At 40.6% G+C, this 22,086-nt stretch overlaps 1 protein-coding gene across 9 annotated transcripts in view; it reads left to right on the top strand.

Annotated features, from left to right (window-relative positions):
• The window catches only part of LOC132868945 (uncharacterized), a 43,956-nt gene that overhangs the window by 17,008 nt on the left and 4,862 nt on the right, over positions 1 to 22,086 (top strand). For 4 of the 9 annotated variants that reach the window (XM_060902278.1, XM_060902275.1, XM_060902277.1 and 1 more), the window contains exons 11-19: positions 1,702 to 1,752; positions 1,910 to 1,942; positions 2,218 to 2,286; positions 3,768 to 3,806; positions 5,024 to 5,068; positions 7,097 to 7,156; positions 11,417 to 11,467; positions 13,776 to 13,827; positions 16,108 to 16,235. In XM_060902278.1, the coding sequence (XP_060758261.1) occupies positions 1,702 to 1,752; positions 1,910 to 1,942; positions 2,218 to 2,286; positions 3,768 to 3,806; positions 5,024 to 5,068; positions 7,097 to 7,156; positions 11,417 to 11,467; positions 13,776 to 13,827; positions 16,108 to 16,235 (528 nt within the window). The remainder of the gene's footprint in view (positions 1 to 1,701; positions 1,753 to 1,909; positions 1,943 to 2,217; positions 2,287 to 3,767; positions 3,807 to 5,023; positions 5,069 to 7,096; positions 7,157 to 11,416; positions 11,468 to 13,775; positions 13,828 to 16,107; positions 16,236 to 22,086) is intronic. The other 5 variants (XM_060902280.1, XM_060902279.1, XM_060902274.1 and 2 more) reach the window with 4 other exon arrangements.

Genomic DNA, 22,086 nt, shown 5'->3' with positions numbered 1-22,086 from the left:
AGAATGTTCCATCCCAGCATAAATACTGATGCCACTTTTGCAGCTAGCACTTAAGCCACCGACTCTGAACTCCAGATGCTCATTGATTCTGCTGGCTTTGAGCCTGTGAGAAATTCAGTGGTATATTTTATGGCCAGTGAGCAGAGGTTGTGTTCCAGTAAATCTGGATCAGGGTCTGTAAGAGCAGGTCTTATACACAGCTGGTTTTTAGCTCATCTGGCCGCAGGCCAGGCCTTGGACACCCATGACCCTGTTGCCGGTTCACCAGTTGTCCTTTGGGTCTGTGGACCACTTTTGTTCTAATCTATACTAACCACTGCATTCTGGGAACACTCCACAAGGTGGGCCATTTTGGAGATGCTCAGACCCAGTCATCTCACCATCACAATTTGTCGAAGTTGCTCAGATCCTTACACTCGCCCATTTTTCCTGCTTCCAACACATCAACCTCAAGAACTGACTGTTCTCTGCTGTCTAATAAACTCCACCCCTCGACAGGTGCCACTGTCATGAGATCATCAATATTTTTCACTTCTTCACCTATCAGTGGGTTTAATGTTATGGCTGATCGGTGTATATGAGTCTCAGTTGGGGTTTTGAACAGCAGTTTGTGACACATGACAGTCTCTTGTTTGTTTATGGTAAGCTCGGTGTGTGTGTTGTACACAAACCAACTAGACAATTGAAGTTTGCACAGCTGCATATAAACAGGAATATTAGTGGAATATTCATTTTCTTTAGCCATGTGAACAGCTTACCGCGAGTTGGCCTAGTGGTCAGCGTGTCCGCCTCTCAACTGGGAGATTTTGAGCTCTACTTGTGGTCAAGTCATACCAAAGACCATCATAAAAATGGTACCTACTGCCATCTAGTGAGGCACTGCAATACAGATGTAAGTAGGGAGTCAAACTCTCGTGGTTACCAGAGGACCCACCCACCACTGTAACCCTGGCTATGTAATAGGCAAGAAGCCGAGGGCTACTGAAATGGAGATTGGTGCTGCCCAATGGTCCAGTGTGCTTCAAGGCTAATACCGGGACAGGAGACGACCTGGGAAGACCAGGTCCAGGCACTGGAGGGACTTTGGAAAAAAAAATTAAACAGCTTAGTAGGAATATTGATTTTTTTTCAGAATAAGGATAAAAAACTGAATATTTTGTGCTTGCAAACTTTGAGTGATTTGCTGTCATCATCCGTTATCTCGCTTGAAGTTTTGAAGCTTGACTGCATACACTTCTGCATTCGTTAGCATGGAATTGCGCCATTCTGGTGCCGGTGCTGAATGAGCCAGTGTAACCATGTGAGAACGGGTTTAATCTGTGGTGGACAGTGAAGTATACGGTGCACGCTGAGACTGAATGCCTTATTCTGTATCTGTCAGTCTGATTTGTGGCAAAACAGGAAATTCTCAGCCAACACACCCCTGGGTGTGACATCACTCAACACTGAACAAGCGTCCAAATGGCATTAAGTATATAACTGATGTCACAGGCCATAAAATAAACACTTTAATTTCCACTGTAAATACGACCACTTGTTTGGTCCAGCTTTACAGAGTTCTTGCCCATTCCTTTGCAAGCGTAGAACAATATTTACTACTGTGATGAAATGATGACATGATGACATGTGGTAGGCGTGACTTCATGCTGCTGTGTTCAGTGTGTTCATGATGTGAGAGGTAACTGTTGTTGTGGTCTTCAGGAATTGCTCCAACCCCAGGAGTCCCGAAAGGACGCGGTGCTCTGAGTAACGGTAACGCTCTGCTGTGTGTATCGAATCATTACTCAGCTGTTGTCCTGTCTGATTGGAGTGTAGCACAGTTTCTTGATTCTCCTTGAAAAACACTTCACAATTAAAATAATTCATTAATCATTTCACAGTTATTCACAATTAGCATATTTCCCTGCAGGTTACGGTCCAGGAGCAGTAATATCCAACAGAGGTAAAAATCACAGCGTAAAACTCTCACGTCTTGTTTCTTTGGTGGACAAAAAGGACTTTATTAGCAATAAATCTATATATAGAATGACCTTTTTACAGCCTATTAAAGGCATTTCTAAGAGGGAAAAGAGAAAGGAGCAAAAAACTTTTTTAATTAAAAAGTGAAGAACAAAAGAAGGAACGTATTGTACATGTGAACAGAAAACATGGTCACCGTTTATTGTTATTAAATGTGATTGTGTTGTTATAAAACCCTGATGATGGTGTGTGTGTTAGGGTTCGGTGCTGGAGCGGGAGCAGGACGCAATGGGAAAGGAGTTAAAAGGAATGGTAAACCTGGAGCATGTCAGTACACTTCAATTTATTGTAGATTTTATACTGTCGTTTATTATTATTATTTTGTTGTTGTAATATTCGCAGTTTACAGTCTGAGGGATTGCGCTGAACTTCACCATTAACTCATAATCTGATGTGTAGGTTACGGCCGACAGTTACTTTCTAATGGAGTCTTTAATGGACTCGCTAATGGAGTCTCTAATAGAGTTATATGTAATGGTAATACAGCTTTTTCATTCCGTTAAATAATTCTAATGACTCGTCAGTTTTGAGCGCTCGAGTATTAGAGAGAGAAACCGCGCTAAAAATCCCATCACTTCATCGTCCTTACACTTTTAAAGATGGTGGTAAAGAAAAGATGCCTGCTCACTGCTGAAATACAGACTTGTTTCAAAGATGAAGTTAATGTTTTCATATATGTTTATATATTACACATATTTTATATCATTTTAGAAATATTTTGCTCTTAAATTTTATTACATTTTTTTTTAAATTCGTATAATTCTTATTCATATTATTTGTTTATTAGATAGATATGATTATATATGTGCAGGACCTCTGTGGAAAACACCACAGTGATGAGAGCCTCCTGTATAAACACTGCTATAAAAATAAATAAATAAATAAAATGAATAAAGAAAAGGGGGCGGCACGGTGGTGTAGTGGTTAGTGCTGTCGCCTCACAGCAAGAAGGTCCGGGTTCGAGCCCCGTGGCCGGCGAGGGCCTTTCTGTGTGGAGTTTGCATGTTCTCCCCGTGTCCGCGTGGGTTTCCTCCGGGTGCTCCGGTTTCCCCCACAGTCCAAAGACATGCAGGTTAGGTTAACTGGTGACTCTAAATTGAGCGTAGGTGTGAATGTGAGTGTGAATGGTTGTCTGTGTCTATGTGTCAGCCCTGTGATGACCTGGCGACTTGTCCAGGGTGTACCCCGCCTTTCGCCCGTAGTCAGCTGGGATAGGATCCAGCCCGCCCGCGACCCTGTAGAACAGGATAAGCGGCTACAGATAATGGATGGAATAAAGAAAAGGAGGGAAAAAGGAAAGAAAAGTGGGTGAAGAAATAAAATGAGAGGAAGGAATAAAAAGAAAGGAAGGATGAAAAAAGGAGAAGAAAGGAAAGAAGGGAGGGAGTGAAAGAAGACAGGAGGAGAAAGGAAGGAAGGTAATGGAGGAAGAGAGAAAATGGAAGAAGGAAGGAATTAAAAAGGAAAGAAGGAAAACAGATGAGGAGAAAGGAAGAAGGAAGGAAGAGAAAGGAAGGGGAAACAAATTGAAAAAGAAGAAGGAACTTTGAGAATTAAAGGTCGAGGGGAGGGGAAGGAAAGCAATGTTGAAACTTCCATTAAATTGAGATTGCTTTACAAGAAAGAAAGACAGACAGACTTCTGTCTGCTAAAAATATACAGATTCTGTCCCAGACAGATGTGGAAGAAGTGGAAATACAGAAATAATCCTCTCTCCCGTGGCCAGTCACAGGTGTTGTGCTTTGTAGGTTACAGACTGGGATCAGCAGGACTAAAGGGTGATAAAGGTAAAAGTGCACACAGGACGTTTCAGAGTTTCTGTCTCACCCAGGTTTATGTTCTTATTATTTTTCATTTATAAAAATATAAAATGCCAAAAAAACCCTACAAGCTTAGAAATTGACACTGTGTGGCAGTCACAAAAATGAAACTAGTCCAAGCCTGTTATTTGTTTTTATTACACAGTGTAATAATCAGTTAAATTCTCTATTAATAATTATTTATTGTTTAGAACATCCTTCCGTTATCTTTTAACCTCTTCAGTTGTTCGTTTTGTTTTACACTCAGTTTTTTAGTGCAAAAACACTCCCATGTTCTATGCATGTGATGTTGTTAGGCAAATTTTTTTTTGTAGGTCACCTGCAACACAGGTTTTTTTAAAATAATAATAATAATAATAATTATTATTATTATTATTATTATTATTATTATTTGTGTTTTAATGCACACTGTTTACACATTATATGACTTTAGTAAGATGGGAACAAAACAGCACTAAAACTTTCTTTTTTAATTCACTCTCGGAGTGTGTAATACAGTAGTGCAGCATGGAGCAGTATGGGATAGATTACAGTGGGATAGATTACAGTGGGATAGATTACAGTGGGATAGATTACAGTGGGATAGATTAAAAAACAGTTATTCCATGAAATCGAGTCATATATGAGCTGATAGCTGACGAGGCACGTAGCACTGAGACGAGATTGAGTGGAATAATTATTTTATTCTATCCACATTTGCTGGATTTTGAGAAAAAGAACATTTTTATTTTTTACAAATTTGATAAATAAAAACTTTATACAAAATGTCCAACAAAACCACTTCCACTTAGGATGTAAACAAACCAGTGAAATGACAGGAGAAATTTGTGAAAAATGCGAGAATAATAGTAATTCTTGAAAAAAAAACAAGATACATTCTTACCATCAAATACTTTCATTCTATATTTTGTTGATTTTTTGTATTTTTTTGGGGTTTTGTTTTCGAGTAGAGTTTTCATTTCGTCCTCTGTTGGTTCAGCAACACGCTCTGCCATTTTGTTTTTCTCTACTCACGGTATATGAGCTAATATACTAGTAGTAGAATAGCCAATCAGAGCATGCAGTTGTTCATATCCAGTAAATGTGGATAGAATATTGTGTGTGTGTGTGTGTGTGTGTGTGTGTGTGTGTGTGTGTGTGTGTGTGAGTAAGATTTTGAACTGATTGCTCTCTGTATGGTGTAGGAGGAGCTGCATCCCGCAGAAATGGTGCCAAAACAACTAAACAGGGTAAAACCTCCGCTGTAAAGTGTGACGAGCTGTTGGGCCGAACGCATGGCAACCAGTGGTGGAGTTTTTAATGTCCTAAATCACACACGGCCATCAGGAAACACCAACCTGATCTGTGTTAAAGATAGATGATTTAGAGCTGTAAAAACCCACCTACACCTGCAACTACACTTGCACACACACCTGCAAATATACCTGCACCTTTCACCTTCATCAACACCTGCAACTGAATCTACATCTGCAAGTACATCTGCACCTGCAGCTACACCTGCAAAATCACTGGCACTTGGACTTGCACTTACACTAATCAGCTGTAACATTAAACCCACTGACAGGTGAAATGAGTAATGTTGATGATCTCATTACAGTGGCACCTGCCTAGGTGTGGGGTATATTCGGCAGCAAGAAAGAGAACAGTCAGTTCCCAAAGTTGATGTGTTGGAAGTAGGAAAAATGGGCAAGCATAAGGATCTGAGCAACTCTGACAAGGGCCAAATTGTAACGGCTACATGACTGGGTCTGAGCATCTCCAAAACAGCAGGTCTTATGGGGTGTTCCTGGTATGCAGTAGTTGGTACCTACCAAAAGTGGTACATGGAAGGACAACCAGTGAACCGACAGCAGGGTTATGGGCACCAAAGGTTCACTGATTTGCATGTGGAGTCAAGGCGAAGGCTAGTCCGTCTAATCCAATCCTACAGAAGATCTGTCACACAAACTGCTGGAAAAAGTGAATGCTGGCTCTGATAGAAAGGTGTCAGAACACACCGTACATCATGACCTGCTGCATCTGGAGCTGTGTAGCTGCAGATCAGTCAGAGTGACCACACTGTCCCCTGCCCACCACTGAAAGGCCTACAAGAGACACCTGAGCATCAGAACTGGACCCATGGACCAATGCAAGAAGGTGGCCTGGTCTGATGAATCATGTTTTCTTTTCCATCATGTGGATGGCTGGGTGTGTGTGTGTGTGTGTGTGTGTGTGCGCGCGCATCACTTACCTGGGGAAGAGATGACACCAGGATGCACTATGTGAAAAAGGCAAGCAGGTGGAGTCAGTGTGATGCTCTGGACAGTGTTCTACTGGGAAACCTTGGGTTCTGGTATTCATGTGGATGTTACTTTGACATGTAGCACCTACCTAAATGTTGTTGTAGACCAAGTTCACTTCTTCATGGTATTGGTATTCCCTAATATCCGTGGCCTCTTTCAGCAGAATAATGCACCCTGATACACCCCAGAAATTGTTCAGGAACAGTTTGAGGAACCTGACAAAGGGTTCAAGGTGTTGACCCCCAGATCTCAATCTGAGTGAGCATCTATGGGATGTGCTGGACAAACAAGTCCAATCATTGAGGCTCCACCTCACAACTTACAGGACATAAAGAATCTGACGCTGAAGTCTTGGTGCCAGATCCCACAGCACACCTTCAGAGGTCTTGTGGAGTCCACGCCTTGATGCATCAGAGCTGTTTTAGTGGCACAAGGGGGACCTACACAATATTAGGCAGGAGGTTTTAATGTTATGGCTGATCAGTGTACATCATCGTCAAACACCTACACCTGGAAATACACCAACACCGAAACTTTCACCTCCACCTACTCCTGTGGACCCCCTGCTTCTGCACAAAACCTGAACCAAATGAACCTTCATTCTTCTTCCTCCATTTTGTTTGTTTTTCACGTTTCACATCATGGTCACTGTTGTGCATTCAGCATGTCCTACACCTACTTTATTTTTCTTCTTTGCTCCACAGGCTGTCCAGCTCACTGATGTGTAGCTTGTTTGGGTGAAATGTAGATCATTATGCCCCACAGGATGGTCCGAGTGAGGTTTCTGGAATTGTTGATGATATGTAGGTCGATACAGTTCTCTGGACCATCCTCTGCGGTAACACCATCTACACCAAACCATGCTGTTTTGCTCCACAGGCTCCCACCTGATCATGGCAACAAACAAGGCACGATTTTCTGATTTAATTTAATAACACCAGTGTGTTTAACCTGCTCTGTGATTGTGTGTGACAGGGTACGGCCTCGGCCCAGGGGTGTATACTGGAGCAGGGCTGACCAACGGCTATGGAGTGGGTATGTACCTGTTCAACTGATAATCAACAGATTAAAAGACGATCGTCATTGTTGATATGGTGAAGTTTTCTGTAAGGAGAAATGTGTTTATGTAACGTTTATGGAAGGAGTCTCCAGTGTCAGAGGTAAATCTGTGAAGCTGAGGAGGTTATGCTTCTTTGCGGTTTCTCAGTAACACGATGTAACAAGTTGTGATTTATTATTATTAACTTCAAGAGAGAAGAAAAGAGAGGCTGGTGAGGGAATGACTGTTTATAGTTGCTATAATGTGCCTAAGACTGATGATACATGGGGCACCTTTTTGGGCGGTGTTGCCGGGCAGTTGCTCTTCGACACTCCCATTGAGATTGGGGCAACATAATTTCTATCTGAGTGATTTTGATTGTTTTGGGCAACTTTTTAAGATCATCCAATCAGAGTGCTAGCAGCTAATCACATGACCACCTCATCACTTCTGAAATTTTCAACAAAGATGGCGGCGTCTCCGGCAGTGGAGTGAAGAAAAAAGAGACGACTTATATCTTTTTATGGCAGTAAGTTGTGTGTAAACCCAAAGTGGTGAATTTACCTCATCAAATGTTTAGAAAACCAACAGACATCTATTTTTATGCTCAGGTTGGAACTAAGACATAGATTTTTTTTTGGCTAAGTGTAAACTGCCGTTAGCTGTTAGCTAACCACTGCTCCATAGAGATTGAATAGGATTTAGCTAACTAGCGGTGGTTTTTGCTAATTTAGTTAGCTGAAAGTTATCGCTAGCTATGTAGGGATAACGTTAGCTCTCTTGCGTCAAGTTAAAAGTGATGGGCAACTCATGATTTTTTTTTCCCATGAGTTGTAATAGAGATCGACAGCTGCACATGTTTCAGTGTCCATCTTTGCAGTGTCTGTCTCCCTGGCAATAGATTTGCTCTTATCTGATTGGTTGTTGCCCTAATTAGTTGCCCTGTGTCTCACCTGGTTGCCCGTTGCTGGCAACATTGCCCAGAAAGTTGCCCCGTGTATCATCACCTTCAGGGTTTGTTTTGCACTGACATTCTTTAGCATTAAATGTAACTGGAAATGGATAAACAGTACAATCAGAGATCTGTTCTGCCCCCTTGAGGTGCGGCTGACAGTAAATCACGGGCGATTGCTCTAAGACAACGAGGGAGGCTCAGCCTCCTCTAAAAATGATGAACATCGTGTAGGATGAATTGCGCTAGGCTTATGTTATAGCCGACCTTATAACATTGCTATTTCAGATCCAGAATCATAGAAATATATGTGCTCAACCCACTACAGTGCAAAATCATTCCATTATAACTTTCCCCAGTTCGCCTAATGTGTGTGTGAGTTTTTCCCCCTCGTGACAGCGCGATGCAGCCCAGCCTCAGTGCACTTCAATGGCATTTGGGAGTTCTGCGCTTTCAATATCAAAATGCAAGACGGTTATTGGACAAATACTGCGAAAATGCCCGCCTACGGACTCCCAGCCTCACAGTGGGAGGGACATGGCAAAGCTTTCCGCAAGGAGACTGGTGATTGGTGAAAGCGGCCGGATATTTTCTTTGATTGACAGCTCGTTTCAAATATAGACAGGCAGCGGTGAATCTCAGTTCAGTCCCATGCGGATTCGCAAGTGCTGTGGTGTATCGTAAGAGATCAGCTTACATTTCGATTTCATTCATTACATACGGTTTCTACCAGCTTTTTTAGTTTGTATATATTTTCATTGTAAATAAAGTGTAAATATAGTGTTGTCAAGTTTGCTATCTTAGTTCCAGAAATTTCGTTTATTTGAGTGACTGAACTTGAACTTGAGGGGGTTAGTCAGCTAGCAAGAAAGCTGCACACGGATGCCAAGCATTGCTGATTTAATTTTGGCGAAGCCATTTGCCAGTCTTCCTTTCGAGGAAAAAATTAAAATTAAAGAGCAGGGTAGACCAACGCCTCAAATTGACTTGGTGAAAAAGGTAGGGAATAATACTCGTTCCTTTCAGCTCTCCTGGTACGAGAAAGTGAATTGGCTAACAGCAAGTGACCCACATCAACAACAGTAAATAGGCTACTTTAGTAATATGTCATGGATGGACCAAAAATATAGAATCTATTTAAAATGTTTATGCTGAGTATATTATATTGGAATATATATTTCTCTGGATATGAATTAAACACAGCTACAATTTGGAAAACATTTTTAAACAAAAACACAGCCGAGAACATTTCACACTACAGACCTGGATTAAAAGTGAAGGGTTATCAAAATTGTCAATAAAACATTTCTCAGTCAAAATAAGTAAAATATAGGGAAAGTGTCATTGAATGAAATGTGTGGCCCCCAGCTCTATGTTTGGCTCCCCAAGGTCAGTGCTTGTGCCTATTCCAGAACACTCTGCTGTTACTGCTGAGGTTCCTGACAAAGAGCTGCTTTCAATAATGATCAATTTTTAAACAACATGCCACAATTTTAAAATATAAAATGTTAAAATATACCCCTCCCCCCACAACACTACCATCATGTATATTGGACAGTAGGCTAATGGGCCAAAAGAACCTGTTATTTCACAGTTTGTGACCCTGCCAACAATCAGCCAGATCAGAGGCAAGAGTATGGGCAAAATTGACGTGTTTTTTCTTTTAAAATCTGGAAATATCATAACTGACCAGCCTCCCCTGTTTGAAAGACTACCAGCCACCACTGCAGTAAATTGATAGAGAAATATGACAAAGCAGCTGCATTATTTAATTTTTCAGAACAGATGAACGTGCATGTGTATTAAGGTCTTTACCTACCAGGGGAGTTTTTTTCATGCGATTAATTCGAACGTGAATATTACGCGGTTAAGTTTATACTTCTTCCCAGTCCTTTTCGAATATGTAAAGTAAATCATTATGTGTCTTGCTGTCCTTTTTTATGTGCTTTTTATGTTCGTCTGTGGTTGAATGGCCATTTGCTTTTTTGTTTTTTCTTTTCTTTTTACATGTTCAAAATGAACACATCAAATAAAATAAATGAAATCAAAATCAGAAAAAAAGCGCAATGCTTTTTTTCTGCAATGAGGTAGATTTTTTTTAGCTTTCGCACTGTGAATAAACGCACCAACCAATCACGTTGTGCAGAATGCATGTCACACTGTGATGTAGATGACAGCCAGTGAAATGGTCTCGAATGTAGCAGCAAGTCTCTGCTACGCGCCGGCGTTACTCAGGTCCGGGAGCTTAGCGGCGATATTTCACCCACCACAACACCGTGAGCACTGCTTTCTTTTTTGTTGCCCAAAATCCCGTCTCTCAGCTGCAACTCTTGAATGAGATTATGAAACTCTCCCTGTTGTGGTATCTATTCCAAAAACATGTGTACCCAAAACTTTCTCTTTCTGGAGAGCATGTCGATCATTAGCATCTTCATCACAATTTGACGACTCAGTCATTCACTCAGGACACTACTGACATGAAACGATCATGAAACGGAACGTGAAATGTCAACAAATTTATGTAGGACTCGGTGTGTATATGCTATGAATTTTGCACGTGAATTTTTCACATTTTTTTGCATCGCAATTTCATGTAAAGGCCTTTAGACTGAGGAGAAAAAAGAACATGTAAGGAGAATTAAAAAACTGAGACGACTGAGGGAACGACTGTTTACAGCTGCTATAATGTAAGTGAGAACAGGAACTAACTTGTTTCATGGAACATTACTGTGGATAAATGGATAAAATGTACAACGTGCCATTATTTACTAAGTAATAAAATGTAATGGTTGGCAAAGTGCTGAGGTACAAGTGGAATACAAAAACAAAACACTTTGGGATGTGCTATTATAGGAAAATAATCTTGAGTTTATTTAATGTCAGGCCTCATTACACCACCCAATAATCAATATTGATTATTTTCCTATAACAGCATGCCTTGTCGTGCTTTTATTCCTTACTTAACTTTATTTATTTATATATTAATATATTTAAAACCTCTAATCCAATTTATATGTTACCGGTTTGTACAGATCTCAACCAATCAGCTTTGTGCAAGCGATAATGATTAGTCCTCACTCTTCATATCTTCAGCTCATTTTAAGATAAATAAGAAAAATCCTGATCTCATTTTATAAATGTAAATAGAAATTCAGAGTCAAGTGATGCAGTTGGATTTTAAAGTTACTCGATGAAAGTTCTGACACCACGCCTCATGTTTTCACTGAACATCATGTCAAGTTTCTATCATGTTTTGTTCCCTCATTTTATTTTCGTAATAAACTCTTCTTATGTCACGGTTCAGGTCTTGGCCCTGGCGCATACCCGCAAACTGGCCGTGTGGGCAAACAGACTGGTAAAGCCTCTTCCTTTTCTTCTTCCTTTTTAAGATTTATATGTGTATTTTTTCCGCTATGTGCTTTACAGCTGCCTACTAGACTTTAAGCTGAAATTTAAACACCTTAGGCTGAGTTTTTCCCCCTCAAAGCTCAAGTCATAATACAAATCTCTCCACCACTCACCTTTATACTCTGATAGAAACACACTCTATTAATGTGTTTAATCATATCATGTATACATAACATTTTAAAGCTTGCAAAAATGTTATAATGCACAAAGACCATATGTATAATGATAATGACTTATAAGTTCATTACCTGCTATAATGCATTCACAAGGCATTATTCACATTATCATAATTTTCATAATTTATGAAAAAATATTACAGTTTATAACAATGTTCATAATAATCCATCATGAACAATGTTTATAATAATCCAAGGATGCATTATAAGCACAGTTTATATCACATTACAGCAGCAATACCAAAGAAACTGTGCCTTCAGTTTGTAAGTGCTTGGTTTCTTTGGTCATGGTGTTAACATGTTTTGAGCATGACTTATTATTCATCATACTTTATATCTCATTCATAACGCATAATAATTATTGTTATAAACTGATAGTGTACAAAGTGAATTTTCATAAATAGTCATAATTAAAAGGTGTATAATACCTTATAAGCGCTTTATAACATGATACGAATACGTTTATTGTTCATTACAACTGTGACCTTTGTAGAAAGTGTTACTGCAACTTGATGATGAAAGAAATGTGTCATTATCTCCAGAGAGAACTGACATGAACGTTTATGACCTGAAAAATAAAAATAATAAAAATGAATAAAATAAAACAGAAAACGTACTGTATATTGATAGACAAATGAGAATTCTAAGGATGTAAAACGTGTATTGTTATATGCTTAATGATCAGTGTGAATAAAACTTTTCTGTGAGAGTTTTTGTGTGTTAATCTCACACCGCCCTGCTGTGGTCGTATCTGCGTGTGTTTGCTGGAACTGTGTTTACTTTTTGTGTTCTTGGTCACTGTTTAGTGAGAACACAACAGGATGTAGTGAAGGGTGGAGGATGCGACTTTATAAACCACTATTGGAAATGGTGACAATTTTTTTTTTCAATAGAAACTTAGAAAAAAACCCTGTGGCCTGTGCGAGTAGCAGAAACGAAAACCAGACTTTGTTCATCTTGTTCATATAAAAAGATGTTGTCAGCATGTTGAGGCTTATAAAGAGTTTATATACACGCTCTTGGCTTATAATAGCTAAAGAGAGCTTTATTGTCAGTACGTCAGTATACGAGTGTACAGTGCACTGAAATAGCATTTCCTTCAGGCTCCCCATGGTGCACTTAGAGCGAAATAGAAAGATTACGAAATAAGGTATATAAATAACTCTATCTGTAGTTATCTAAGTAAACATGTAGCTATTCAAGTACAATAAACAACACAGATGACAAAACAAAGACAGGTGCAAAATGGCAGTTGTGCGTTTGTGTGTAAACGGGTGAGACTCTTTAGTTTCAGTTTGAACTGTCAGTTCTTTGGGGTAACAGTGAGTCGTGGACTCTGAGTGCCTGGGGGGAGAAGCTGTTGTAGTGTCTGATGCTGATGGTTCAGATGCTCTGGGACCTTCTGCCAGACGGCAGGAGGGAGAGCAGTGCATGTGATGGGTGGGACTTGTCCTGCACCATGCTGTTGGCACGGTGACGTTGTGCTTCCCTTTGAATAGTTTTAGACCAAACTTCGGAGCATTTTTAGTGCTTTTAGGAACAGCATTTTCTTTCATCACTTGTAATTCTTCCTCACTTACGGTGACGGAGCGATTGGACGCCGTTTTGCCGAGTCGCTCGAGGTGGTTATCAAGAAATAGTCTCAATCTCTCGACCAATCAGCACACGATTTCCTATAATCACCTGTGTATTTATACTAAAATGTGTTATGTCGCCTGGCATTACAGAGTCACATTAGCATGCTTTTTAAGGTGACTAACTACTTATGAACCATTATACACCCTTATACTGAACATCACGAAGTACTATGAGTGCTATATGAATACGAATGTTATGAACGCCCTCATAATGCATTATGAATAAGTTCCTGATTATCCAGTTGCATTATTTATTTGATATTTGATATCGTATACAATTATAGATTTATAATCAGACTATTCGGGGTCACCCAGATGCAGATGAGTGTATGTGCACAGCCTAAACACATTTCTCACAACCGCTCACAGATATCTGCATGAGACATTATGAATCGTAATGTAACTAAGCCACACCCCCTTTCCCCCGCCCCTCTCTCCCCAGGATTCGGCAGTGTATATGGCTTTAACGGATATGGCGATGGTTATGGAGCTGGTGAGTCTCAGCCTTGGCTTTATAACACTCTCTCTGGTCATGGTACTAACACTCGGACATAATTATAATTGAGTGAGGATCAGAGTTGTGTCATAGCTCAGCAATGCTGCAGAGATAGCCAGTGGAGCCAACGCTGGTAAGATCTAACCCAACATTTCTCTAAAATTTAAAGTTTTGTCCTTTTTTTTTTAGTGAGATTCCACTTGAACCAAAAATAAACCTACATTAATGTTTATAAAGTTTACTTCCATCAGCTGTCCTAAAGGCTGCTTTGGTTGGTTTCACTGTCAAGCTGATGTCACACTGGAGGCTTCTGTTGACATGACACTCTACATTAGGACATCATGAGAACTGATTTTGCAGCTTTGCGAACTCCTGCTGTGTCCATGACACATAATAGGGATGACATAACAGTGACATTATACATGGAGCTTGCTTATAACATAATTACATGTCAGGAAAAGCCTACAGTCCCCTTCAGAAGTTTACATACAGGAACATGAATGTCATGATATCAGGCTTTCAGTGATTTCCCTGAACTGTTTTACAGAATGATTACAACATACATCTTTAATAGAAGTAAAACAAGAATTTAGTGCACGTTTTAATTTAGTTTGGGTTTCTGAAATCTACCAAAATTATTCACACAGCCACCTAATATTAGGCTCCCTGAGTGAGTTTCACCTTCATCACCAGACACTTTTGTTCACCATCAACGAGTTTCTGTCAGAATTCTGGTTGAATATTTGCCCTCTCTTCTTGGCAGAATTGTGGAGTTTAATTAATCCTGGAACAGACCCGACTTTTAAACACAGTGCACATATTTTCGACAGGGTTGGGCTCAGGACTTGTTTCAAGTTTCATGTTCTCCTGTTTAATCCTCCACAACCAGCTCTGATGTGTGTTTGAGGTCATTGCCCTGTTGGAACACACAACTGGGTCCAGGTTTCTGATGGTTTGAGGTTCTGCTGAAGAATTCTGAGGTTTTTCATGATTCCATCCACTTTGTGCAGTGTATCAGTTCCGCTGGCAGTAAAACAGCCCGAGAACGTGATGCTACCACCACTGTGCTTTACAGTTGGTACAGTGTTCCTCTGTACCTCTGGTCATTGTGGCCAAACAACTCAATCTTTTTCTCATCTGACTGTAAAACTTTCCTCCAGAAGGTTAACGTCAGCTGCAAACTTTATTCGAGCTTGAAGGTGTGGATTTTGGAGCAGGAGCTTCTTTCTTGGGCAGCAGCCTCTCAGTCCATGGTGATGTAAAACTCACCTGACTGTAGTCAGTGTTCCAGCAGCTTCCAGTTCATGGCAGGTCTGTTCCTTGGTGATTCCTGGGTTGTTCCTGACCATCTGAACCAATTTCCTCTCAGCTGAGGGGTCAGTTTGGCTCTTCTTCCAGCAAACTGTCTCCACCTCCCAATAACCTTGTACTTACTCGACATGCAGTTGTTTGAACTGATGATGTTGGAACCTGCAGTTGTTTAGAAACGACTCCAGGAGACATTCCTGAGTGTAAATCTATGATCCTCTTTCTCAGATCTGCACTGAGCTCCTTGGACTTTCCCATTGTACTGTGTGTTGGTCAATCCAGTGAGTGTCAATCAAACCCTTTTTATGTTGTGAACAGAGAAGCTTCCAGCTGGAGTCAATCATCATCACTAACAGGAAGTTAAGAGGACTTGGCCTTGGAGAGTTAAAAGGCATTTTGGACTTTCAGCACCAACAAATTAATAATCAAATTGGATGTGTGTATATTTTTGACCCTGTGTTGATTTCAGAAAACCCAAAATAAATTAAAATTTGTGCACTAAATTCTTGTCCCCCCCCCATTAAAGATGTATGTTGTACAATCATAAAAAAGGAACATTTCAGAGAAATCATTGAAAGTCCAAAATCCCTGTATGTAAACTTCTGACCACAACTGTATGTCACCTAAATCATAATTTGACAAGAACAGTTTTTATGGCAACTTACATTTATTACAGCATCCCTTATAATAAGCCTTTCCACTGGTCATGAAACACTTATGTAGGTTTCATAAACCCTTATGAACGCTGCCCTTTGGTTAACATATTCCCAACCATAAAGACATTTGCAATGGAAATAAAGTTTTCAGGATCAGTTCAGGAGTTCAATGAAATAAAATATAAAACTGATGCAGTGTAGAAAAATACAGATTCTAAGAACAGCAGAAGTGTTTTGACTTTATACACAAAAATAGAATCAATTAAAAAAATTTTGTAAAGTGCATGTGGTGTGTGTGTGTGTGTATGTGTGGGCTTGGGAGCCGGAGGTTATGGAGCTCCAGGACTGGGACTGACTGCTGGACTCGGGGCTGGATTCGGGGCTGGACTCGGGGCTGGACTCGGGGCTGGACTAACCTCTGAGGCCAAGGCTGCAAAATACGGTAAGAACTATAGAGACTTCAACTACAGCTGGATGATACGATTAAAATATTCATGATATTTGAAGGCTGTTTCTACAAAATACAATACATGTCACAATACAGGTTTGCAGACAAACTAGCAGTGTTGAATAAAAGAATTTGTTTGATGATCCTTTCATTTAACATCTCCAAAAATAAGTTAAAATACAGCTTTAAAATTTTTGAAGATTCAAAGCAGTAAAAAAGTAACATAAACTCATCAAATTCCAGAATTTCTAATTATTATTTTAAAGAAAGACCCCAACATTTATAAAAAAAAAAAAGATATCAAGATATCCACAATATCTCAGAAAAACATACCTGCAAGAATTTATCACAATATCACAATATTTATCACCCAGTTCGAACTTCATCCTGTTGCCATTTCCCACAATTCTGACAAGCAGATATAAAGTTTTGGACAGTCCACAAATCTTTAGCAAACCATCTGTCAATAATCTACCATAAGTAGGGAATGAAACATGATGAGGTGTGCTGTGAGAGGAAAACAATCAACAACGAGCTGGTGTAATGTGAAGTGTGGCCACTGTCACCACACTGATTGTTAGATTTAACCAGTCTCTTCAGTGTTGAATTTGAAATTGTTATATTTAATGTTAGATTTAAAGCTGCATTAAGTGATTTAAGTTAGTTTTATAGCTGCACAAGGTGAATTATTTGTTAAGACTTTATGATTTTAATATTTTAGCTTTTAGATCCTTTAGCTTTTTAGATCCTTTATTATTTTAAACTATTCCTGTAACTTGACCAAGTTACTGTGTGACCTTCTTTGCTAGACTAGACATAGACTTTGTTTAAAAATTGTCGTTAAGAACATCTGCTGATATGAAATGTATACAGGACATTCTGCTCATGATTGATCCAAGGTTTCACTCACACACATACATATTGATGGAATTAAGATGTGATTTGCTCAGTCCAAGGTTTACTGACCTAGTCACAAGATATCAACACTTAGTCATCCTACGACACACACACATCCCACACACACACACACACACACACACACACACACACACACACACACACACACACACACCCCTCTTCACGCACATACATAGCGGCAAGGTCACACACACACACACACATTCACACGCACACACATACGCACATACATTCACACACACACATACAGTGGGGCAAAAAAGTATTTAGTCAGTCACCAATTGTGCAAGTTCTCCCACTTAAAAAGATGAGAGAGGCCTGTAATTGTCATCATAGGTACACTTCAACTATGAGAGACAGAATGAGAAAAAAAATCCAGAAAATCACATTGTCTGATTTTTAAAGAATTTATTTGCAAATTATGGTGGAAAATAAGTATTTGGTCAATAACAAAAGTTCATCTCAATACTTTGTTATATACCCTTTGTTAGCAAGGACAGAGGTCAAACATTTTCTGTAAGTCTTCACAAGGTTTTCACACACTGTTGCTGGTATTTTGGCCCATTCCTCCATGCAGATCTCCTCTAGAGCAGTGATGTTTTGGGGCTGTCGCTGGGCAACACGGACTTTCAACTCCTTCCAAAGATTTTCTATGGGGTTGAGATCTGGAGACTGGCTAGGCCACTCCAGGACCTTGAAATGCTTCTTACGAAGCCACTCCTTCGTTGCCCGGGCGGTGTGTTTGGGATCATTGTCATGCTGAAAGACCCAGCCATGTTTCATCTTCAATGCCCTTGCTGATGGAAGGAGGTTTTCACTCAAAATCTCATGATACATGGCCCCATTCATTATTTCCTTTACACGGATCAGTCGTCCTGGTCCCTTTGCAGAAAAACAGCCCCAAAGCATGATGTTTCCACCCCCATGCTTCACAGTAGGTATGGTGTTCTTTGGATGCAACTCAGCATTCTTTCTCTTCCAAACACAACAAGTTGAGTTTTTACCAAAAAGTTCTATTTTGGTTTCATCTGACCATATGACATTCTCCCAATCCTCTTCTGGATCATCCAAACGCTCTCTAGCAAACTTCAGACGGGCCTGGACATGTACTGGCTTAAGCAGGGGGACACGTCTGGCACTGCAGGATTTGAGTCCCTGGCGGCGTAGTGTGTTACTGATGGTAGCCTTTGTTACTTTGGTCCCAGCTCTCTGCAGGTCATTCACTAGGTCCCCCCGTGTGGTTCTGGGATTTTTGCCCACCGTTCTTGTGATCATTTTGACCCCACGGGGTGAGATCTTGCGTGGAGCCCCAGATCGAGGGAGATTATCAGTGGTCTTGTATGTCTTCCATTTTCTAATAATTGCTCCCACAGTTGATTTCTTCACACCAAGCTGCTTACCTATTGCAGATTCAGTCTTCCCAGCCTGGTGCAGGTCTACAATTTTGTTTCTGGTGTCCTTTGACAGCTCTTTGGTCTTGGCCATAGTGGAGTTTGGAGTGTGACTGTTTGAGGTTGTGGACAGGTGTCTTTTATACTGATAACGAGTTCAAACAGGTGCCATTAATACAGGTAACGAGTGGAGGACAGAGGGGCCTCTTAAAGAAGTTGTTACAGGTCTGTGAGAGCCAGAAATCTTGCTTGTTTGTAGGTGACCAAATACTTATTTTACCGAGGAATTTACCAATTAATTCATTAAAAATCCTACAATGTGATTTCCTGGATTCTTTCCCCCCATTCTGTCTCTCATAGTTGAAGTGTACCTATGATGAAAATTACAGACCTCTCTCATCTTTTTAAGTGGGAGAACTTGCACAATTGGTGGCTGACTAAATACTTTTTTGCCCCACTGTACATACACACACATGCAGCACACACACCCACATTTCTACGCACACACATAGTCCAAGGTCCAGTGATTCGCACACAGAAACAGCTGCCTTTAGAGAGATAAACGGAATGCATAAAAAAGTTTTTGTGGATGTTCCATCTTTGGCGGAAACTGTGAATAAACGACAGTGAAACCAATCTCTGGGTCCCTGTCTGCTTTCGCGGTTTTCACCCCAGAATTCTGCAGGTGGCACGAAGGCATTGATCTCGAGAGGTTGACCGCTCCGGCTGGGGGGGGCAAGAGGCTGTCCCAAAGTGTTTAATTCCTTTTATACCACAGCAGTTTGTCAACGATAACAACTGTTTGTTAAAGAATGATACGCCAGTCTTTTTTTCTCTGGCTTGAAATTAATAAGACAAAAATAAATGCAGATTGTTTGATAATTTTACTGAGAAACCACAAAGATGTGTAAACTCATCAGTCCTGAAGATGTCGGAGAATTTAAAGTTACAGCTTTATTTCTGACACTGGAGACTCCTTCCTGCAACTCAGACTCCTGCAACAGGGTAGAGGGTTTTGCGAGGGATTAGCATCAGGCTGCCAGGTCGCTCCATTGTGTGTAGCTGTCGATGTTGATTTTAAAAGTAACTCAGTAAATTCCACAGGGAAATGAATACTTATGTCTGAGTGAAAAATACTGTCGCAAGCGTGCAGCATGGAAGAAGAGTCTGGAGACAGAAATCTTAGTTTCTTTGTCGTTAGCCTGTAGCTCTCAATAGGACTGGCTCGACCGCTTTATTAGCATTCACTAACACTACTGATGAACGCTACACTGGCTGGAAGGTGACTTCACTGCTGTGCTGACAGCGCCGACTCGCAGTTAAGCTCGCGTTGGCTTTCAAGAAGGCCAAGGGTGATAAATTTTTGGTCCCTCCCACTATAAATCAAAATCTCATCTCATCTCATCTGTAGCCGCTTTAACCTGTTCTACAGGGTCGCAGGCAAGCTGGAGCCTATCCCAGCTGACTACGGGCGAAAGGCGGGGTACACCCTGGACAAGTCGCCAGGTCATCACAGGGCTGACACATACAGTGGTGCTTGAAAGTTTGTGAACCCTTTAGAATTTTCTATATTTCTGCATAAATATGACCTAAAGCATCATCAGATTTTCACACAAAGTCATAAAAGTCAATAAAGAGAACCCAGTTAAACAAATGAGACAAAAATATTATACATGCTCATTTATTTATTGAGGAAAATGATCCAAAATTACATATCTGTGAGTGGCAAAAGTATGTGAACCTCTAGGATTAGCAGTTAATTTGAAGGTGAAATTAGAGTCAGGTGTTTTCAATCAATGGGATGACAATCAGGTGTGAGTGGGCACCCTGTTTTATTTAAAGAACAGGGATCTATCAAAGTCTGATCTTCACAACACATGTTTGTGGAAGTGTATCATGGCACAAACAAAGGAGATTTCTGAGGACCTCAGAAAAAGCATTGTTGATGCTCATCAGGCTGGAAAAGGTTACAAAACTATCTCGAAAGAGTTTGGACTCCACCAATCCACAGTCAGACAGATTGTGTACAAATGGAGGAAATTCAAGACCATTGTTACCCTCCCCAGGAGTGGTCGACCAACAAAGATCACTCCAAGAGCAAGGCATGTAATAGTCGGCGAGGTCACAAAGGACCCCAGGGTAACTTCTAAGCAACTGAAGGCCTCTCTCCCATTGGCTAATGTTCATTTTCATGAGTCCACCATCAGGAGAACACTGAACAACAATGCTGTGCATGGCAGGGCTGCAAGGAGAAAGCCACTGCTCTCCAAAAAGAACATTGCTGCTTGTCTGCAGTTTGCTAAGGATCACGTGGACAAGCCAGAAGGTACTTGGAAAAATGTTTTGTGGATGGATGAGACCAAAACAGAACTTTTTGGTTTAAATGAGAAGTGTTAAGTTTGGAGAAAGGAAAACACTGCATTCCAGCATAAGAATCTTATCCCATCTATGAAACATGGTGATGGTAGTATCATGGTTTGGGCCTGTTTTGCTGCATCTGGGCCAGGACGGCTTGCCATCATTGATGGAACAATGAATTCTGAATTATACCAGCGAATTCTAAAGGAAAACATCAGGACGTCTGTCCATGAACTGAATCTCAAGACAAGGTGGGTCATGCAGCAAGACAACGACCCTAAGCACACAAGTCGTTCTACCAAAGAATGATTAAAGAAGAATAAAGTTAATGTTTTGGAATGACCAAGTCAAAGTCCTGACCTTAATCCAATGGAAATGTTGTGGAAGGACCTGAAGCGAGCAGTTCATGTGAGGAAACCCACCAACATCCCAGAGTTGAAGCTGTTCTGTACGGAGGAACGGGCTAAAATTCCTCCAAGCCGGTGTGCAGGACTGATCAACAGTTACCGCAAACGTTTAGTTGCAGTTATTGCTGCACAAGGGGGTCACACCAGATACTGAAAGCAAAGGTTCACATACTTTTGCCACTCACAGATATGGATCATTTTCCTCAATAAATAAATGACCAAGTATAATATTTTTGTCTCATTTGTTTAACTGGGTTCTCTTTATCTACTTTTAGGACTTGTGTGAAAATCTGATGATGTTTTAGGTCATATTTATGTAGAAATAAAGAAAATTCTAAAGGGTTCACAAACTTTCAAGCACCACTGTAGACACAGACAACCATTCACACTCACATTCACACCTACGCTCAATTTAGAGTCACCAGTTAACCTAACCTGCATGTCTTTGGACTGTGGGGGAAACCGGAGCACCCGGAGGAAACCCACGTGGACACGGGGAGAACATGCAAACTCCACACAGAAAGGCCCTCGCCGGCCACGGGGCTCGAACCCGGACCTTCTTGCTGTGATGCGACAGCGCTAACCACTACACCACTGTGCCGCCTAAATCAAAATCTGATTGGTTAGTTCATCTGTCACTTCCTACATAAACACACACTGCCATGGCCTTCTGTCCCGGCAATGAAGTCCGAACCAATGAGTGAGCAGCTCTAAACTCTTCTCAGCCTAGAGACAACAAACAAAACAATCTCATTGGAGAACTTGATTTTA

This window comes from Neoarius graeffei, chromosome 20 (genome assembly GCF_027579695.1).
Source record: "Neoarius graeffei isolate fNeoGra1 chromosome 20, fNeoGra1.pri, whole genome shotgun sequence".
NCBI classification, from domain to species: domain Eukaryota; kingdom Metazoa; phylum Chordata; class Actinopteri; order Siluriformes; family Ariidae; genus Neoarius; species Neoarius graeffei.
The sequence above is the reverse complement of the archived record's forward strand: the minus strand, read 5'-3'. Positions and strand labels throughout refer to the sequence as shown.